This window comes from Apodemus sylvaticus, chromosome 3 (genome assembly GCF_947179515.1).
Source record: "Apodemus sylvaticus chromosome 3, mApoSyl1.1, whole genome shotgun sequence".
In the NCBI taxonomy this organism is placed as follows: domain Eukaryota; kingdom Metazoa; phylum Chordata; class Mammalia; order Rodentia; family Muridae; genus Apodemus; species Apodemus sylvaticus.
Window position 1 is genome coordinate 97,332,324 of NC_067474.1, and position 6,000 is coordinate 97,338,323.

Below are 6,000 nucleotides of genomic sequence, written 5' to 3' on the forward strand. Positions count from 1 at the left end.
TTCTTAAAAAGATTTCAATTAGATCGAACTATACCTGCTCTTAGAGGAAGCTATAAGGATTTTATTTGCTACTTTCTCAAATACACAAACGTACAAATTATGTAGAAAAAACAGCTTTCAAAGTATAATTAAAAAAAACAAAACAACCTTCCAAAAGCAAGCTCCTTTCTCCTACCACCCCCGTCTGTCTTTTTAACAACACCTTAGGAAAGTATCCTGAGAAAAATAACCTTTGAGGTTTTAAGAGATAAGGAAAAGGAGAAAATGGTTTTGGACATTATCAATTCGTAACTGAATCCAGAACTCTCAGTTACAAAAGTCAACAGCTACACCTCTCAAGTATCTTGCTACAAGAAAATATTATTTTTCTAAAAACAATAACAACAACAAATCACATTGATTTTTAGAGGAATAATCTTTGATTTTAGGGAAAATAGTATAAGGTAGGGAAATGAAGTCAGGAAGTCCCATTGAAAGCTTTAAGGAGACTTAACTCCACTGAGTCTGAGTCAAATCATTTGCTAGTGTTAGATAAAGGAAAGATTTACAGTTAAGGAAATCTAACTTTGTTCAGGGGAAATTCAAGATACAGATTGTTCCATGCCTAGCTTACATTTAGAAGACACAGACCTAGATTATTCAACTTCAGCGTTCATCAGATTCCCAAGCATACATTTTTCTGTAGCTAACATCATATGTGGTAAGTTCTCTATAGCTCAGTCTTTAAACATCTTTTACTGGCTCTAGTAGTCAGTTTTGTCCAATGCTTAACAAGATAATCAAGGAAATATTAATTTTTATTCTACTATAGAAAACTGTGAAAAACTGTACTTAAAAGATTTCATTCACTCTATGAGCTAAATTTTTACTCAGAGTAAAATAATCAAGCAGAAAAGCCTCTTTTATCCTAAACAATTATATATATAGAATTGTATATATTTGATTAAATTAGAAAAAAACCTTTTTATCTTTAGCAAAAGGTGGCTTAATGTGGATATTGAAACTATTATTCTTCAAAACTGTTGACTTTTAAGAGAGCATTTCAGGAATCATTCCCTCCCCCCACACCATCCCCCATGCACACACTCTGTCCCACTCACACTGAACAAGCACTGCTGACCCACTACCCATAAGGAAAACAAAAACATTAGGCATGCACAGCACAGGCTTATATTTAGGCAGATTTTGAATTTAAGAGTACACACTCTGAAATGGCTTCTTGAAAGAGAAAGAAAAGCACATCTACACATGTAAACATATACTCTTCTTAGATGACTTCCAAAATGCACAAAAGGTAAACATTTAGTAACTATGAAAGTAAATGGGAAGCTAAGCATCACTAACAACACCAAAACAACAACAACAACAAAAAACCCAAAATAATAATAAACTACAGCTAAATGGTTGATTTACAATACTTAAGTTTGTGATTTTCATCCTTTGTCATAGTGCTCTGTGTCATAATCTGTTCATTAAGCATAAAGGCCTTCCCTGTGTCTATTCTCACAGGCATCAAGGCTCACAGTCCACATACATTCATACAGGTACACAAGCAAACACACAGAAAACACCACGGTAAGCTGATCATACAAGTTTCTCTATGAGGAATTTAAATAATTTTCCTAATTCTGACCTATTTTTGTGTAATTTGCTTTTATTTCTTTTAGTCCTAAATGTGTTGCATTACTTAAAGTCTCCTTAGATGCAAATCTACTTGGAAATGGGCTCGTGCCAAAGCAGCAATCTAACACATCTATGTGGTTCAATAGCCATTTATCAATTGATCATTATCTCTATCTGTTTTATTAACTCTTTTTTCACTAGAGGGAAAAAACTTAAAGCAATCTAACCTTTCACAGCATGCATGTACATACACACAACTAAAAAAAAAACCCGGATTGGTGATATCTAAATTTTAAAGTGGGGCACAAGTTATTAGATTCTAAGGTTAGTGAAAACACATTCTGTTCCAACCACAAGAGAGCCACCCAGACAGAAAAGTGCTTCAGAAAAACATCTCGAAAAGTGTTCTGCAGAGACAAGCAGCATCTCTGTCAGACAAGAAAGGAACTTTTCAGTGTGAAAAAAAAAAAAAAAGGATTGCACATAAAGAGTTGCTTACTGGGTTTATGTTGATTGCATTTAAATCCCAGCTTACTGGATCAGCAGTTATCAGGGTCCCTCTACAGGATGTCAAATACACCTTATTCAAATACATTTCTCCTATCTAAAATTGGCTGATAAAACTGTTTACCAATTAAATGTTACAAGAGCTGGGCTTTATGCACTTTCTTTGGCAATTGTTATTTCTAAACTTGTGGCAGTTTACAGCCTTGAAAGTAGTTTTATTTCATTACCAAACATTTTAAAATCTACCCCAAAGTATTCAATTTCCACGAACTCTTACATACAAAAGAGCAGTTGCAGTTATTTTAAACGAGTGGGGCAAGACCATTCTTTAAACAACTGCCATCTACTTAACATCCCAGTATATTTGTTAGTACTACTTTGGTGCTGCATGGATGATAAACTAACTCTTGCTTTGTATGGGTTTGGGGTAGGCTTCTGAAAAGCAAGACGTGTCTAGGAGGGAGGCACCAAGGGAACTTCCCTCCCTCACTTGAGCACAGTCCAAGAGGAAAGTTTCTGGGTTGTTTCCCCTTTGCTTCCTCTTACCCTCGCTCCCCTGCGGAGTCGGAGAGCCAGCAATTGTGCAAGAGGAGCCGGGCGCGCAGGGCGCAAATCACCGAGCGCTTGGTACGGACGGCTGCGAGTGATTAATTATCCGTCCGCTGCCCAGGCGCTCTCCGGGCGGCTCTCCCGGCAGGGCAGCAGCCGAGCTGCCGGCGGCGGCTGAGCGAGAAGCGGCTCTGGGAGAACGCAGGGGCCGCGCCGAGTGTGAGTGCACCGTGCCGGGCGGCGGGCGGCGGGCGGCGGGCGGGTGGCAAGCCGAGCTGGCTGCGCCAGGGCCAGGGCAGCACGGGGGAGAGCGAAGGCACCGAGCCACCGAGAGCCGGAACAGAGGCCGAGAGCAAGCCTGAGCGCAGCCTGCCGCCCTTCCGCTTGACCCGGCCGGCAGGGAAGCCTGCACAGCCTCGCTCGGGTCTGAGACAAGCTGCTCCAGACACCAGAAGTCAAACCCGCTGCTGTGAGGGGCCCGCGCTTTATGATTGTTCAGTTGCAAGACCTACTTCGAGACAGCAGACACTTTGACCAAGTCTTTCACAGTCAGAAAGATACATTTGTTGAGTGGCTTTTTCTCTTTTTCCCGGGAAACAAAGAAATAAATTAAGGCAGGGCTCAGGCTGCACACGGTGAAACTTTGCAACAAATGCCTTTGCTTTCTCTAACTTCGATGTCCTTTCCCCCCTTTTCCTTAAAGAGCCCTTGGGGAAGCCATGAAGTAACACTGCACATTCCAGTAACACAGAAATGACAATATATATATATATATATATATATATATATATATTTTAATTTCAAAAACATTTAGAAAGAAAAGTAGCAGGAAGAAAAGGGCACATAACAACTCGAGGTTTCTTTAAAAAAAAAATGAAAGAAAAAGTAACTTACCTGTTGGGACATTCTGAATAAGAGGTTAGTATCAGCGTTTTGCCATGTCCCCATGAACCCTGGTTCAGCCGCAGTCGTTCTGGTTCCGAACTGCATGGAGTTGTCAGTACAGGAGTCTCTTAAAGTCAAGTCTCTTGCCCTCTTTGGCTCTCTGTCTCTCTGTGTGTCTCTTTCTCTCACATCCACTTCTGCCTCTTCTGACTGAAAAGTGAAGGTGGATTTTTTGAGCTTCTTGGCAGCCAGTAGCAGGAGTACAGTGTAGGTAAGAAGCTGGCTGAACTGTGCATTTCATTTGGGAAGGGGGAGATCTGGGGGAGGGGGGGGTCAGAGCTTCCTTCGCACCTTCTGCACAGATATCCCTATCATTTATGCATAGATTGTGACTCCCCTAGCTTGCCTCTGCTCAGTTTAACAGCTGCCTGTCAGGTGCGCAGGCAGCACTGGAGACCCAACCATCAGCTTCAAACCCTCAGCCACTGCATGTCATTGGACAGCAGAGCTAGGAGTCAACTGCACTGTTCCACTGTCAGGCACCAAATGACACTGTACTAACCCCCCTCCAGATACACAGATAGACACACACTGGTGCATACTCCACGGACTGCCACGATCACCGTCCACAAGGCCAGGGAAAGCCAGGGCTCTTCCCTGGGAATTTTCGCCAACAATGCTTTCTGCTGTAACATGTTATATCCAGCACCAGTCTTTTCTTTAACACTTGCAAAACTATGACACTTAAATATTTTTAATTAAACTGTAAGCAAGTGAAGTATTCATCTGGAGGAGAACATAAAGTTTGCTCACTGGCTTTTTAAATATTAGCTGCCACAAGTCACACCATAATGCTGGGGCTATTTATAATCACATATAAACTCATAGGGAAAATAATATACAGAGATTTGACCTTATATTATAAAGGGTGAACAAGCAAAGCTACCAGTTAAACATGGAAGATGTACACTAAACATATGCAAAAATAAATATATATCACTTAATACCGAGCACCTCAGGCCATTAATTACCAAATGGAAGGTTAAGTAAAGAGACACTGAAGGAAGAGAAGAAAAATGAATACCTTTTCTTAAAGCTCACATGCAGAATAAAATCCTTTGTTAAAGTTCTCAGGTAAGACATCTACATCAACCTTTTAAATCATAAAAAAAGGGCAAAAGATGAAGAAAAAAAGAAACCTGTCCTATTTCAGGCAAAAAGTAATGCATATAAAAATGCCATTTTTCATTTAGGACCTCTATGGAAAATTCTATAATGTTTCCCTGCCTGATGAAATATAACCTTGATAGCAGGTCATATTTTTAATTAAACCAGTTTTAAAACAAAACAACCATTTGTTAGATAGTATTTATCTCCCTTATTTATGGAAAAAGCAGAACTGAACAAAATCCACTGTACATAAACACTGTAACTTCAAAATGGAAAGCTAAATTCATGCCATCTCATAAAAGTAGTCAGCAGGAAAAAGCCATCCTTCCTAAACTTAAAATGTAAGGAACATTAATCTTCAGCCACTTACAAATACTGAGGACAAATGTAGCACTCTGTTCTCTCCTTCTTAACGAAAGAATAACAATAAACCTTCCTCTCAGAAACAACAAAAGAAACAGAAAAGCGTTTCGATGGCAGCCTGTGTCATTAGTGGACAATGAGAAAAGATGAGCAACCGTACGCTATGTTGACACAAATGTGCCTTCCCTTCTAGAACTGACATCTCCTGAAAGCTTTTCTGTTAAACTTCCCTCCAGTTCACCACCATTAAGCACAAAAAAGTCTCAAAAGAAGCAAATTCAATATCTGAAAGGAGACGAACAAGAACCCAAAGAATTGTTGCCTTAAAATATATTAAGTCCACCTGTGGTCAATAAAAATATTCTTTCGAGGGGGAGGGAGGGAAAAGCCCCTATGAGTCAATTGTCAACGGTGACTGTACCTTTACTGCTATTACCCACTTAACTCCCTCTAAAATTTGCTAGCCTCTTGATTTCTGAAGTGGCACTCAGTGCCTCAGTCAAGCTGCCTGCTCAGCTCCTGACCTTCCCACTAATGGCTGTTATTTGTGGGAGGCTTAAGGACACTGTCAATAGCAAGCTTCCTCCTCGCTCCCCTCAAGCACTGTTGTATCCTCTGCCTGCATGTTCTCTCTCGCCTCTTCTGCTTCCTCTCCCTCTCTCCTAGTCCTTCCCCCTCCTTCCCCACTCTCCCTCACTCCCTCTTCCTATTTTTCCAGCCCCACCCCTTTTTCTCAGTTCTGAGATCCTCTTCTTTCCCAGGTATTTCCCCTAACCCCCACACATGCGGGCACGAATGAACACACACACACACACACACACACCACACCACAACACAAAAATCAACTGGCATGCAGCAGCAAGCACCTGCAGTAATAGACTCTTTTATTAAAACTGTTATTCT

General features: G+C 40.8%; 1 protein-coding gene across 1 annotated transcript in view; it reads right to left on the reverse strand.

Annotated features, from left to right (window-relative positions):
• The window catches only part of Bnc2 (basonuclin 2), a 338,948-nt gene that overhangs the window by 271,115 nt on the left and 61,833 nt on the right, over positions 1-6,000 (reverse strand). The window contains exon 3 of the mRNA XM_052176699.1: positions 3,574-3,774. Within this exon, the coding sequence (XP_052032659.1) occupies positions 3,574-3,774 (201 nt within the window). The remainder of the gene's footprint in view (positions 1-3,573; positions 3,775-6,000) is intronic.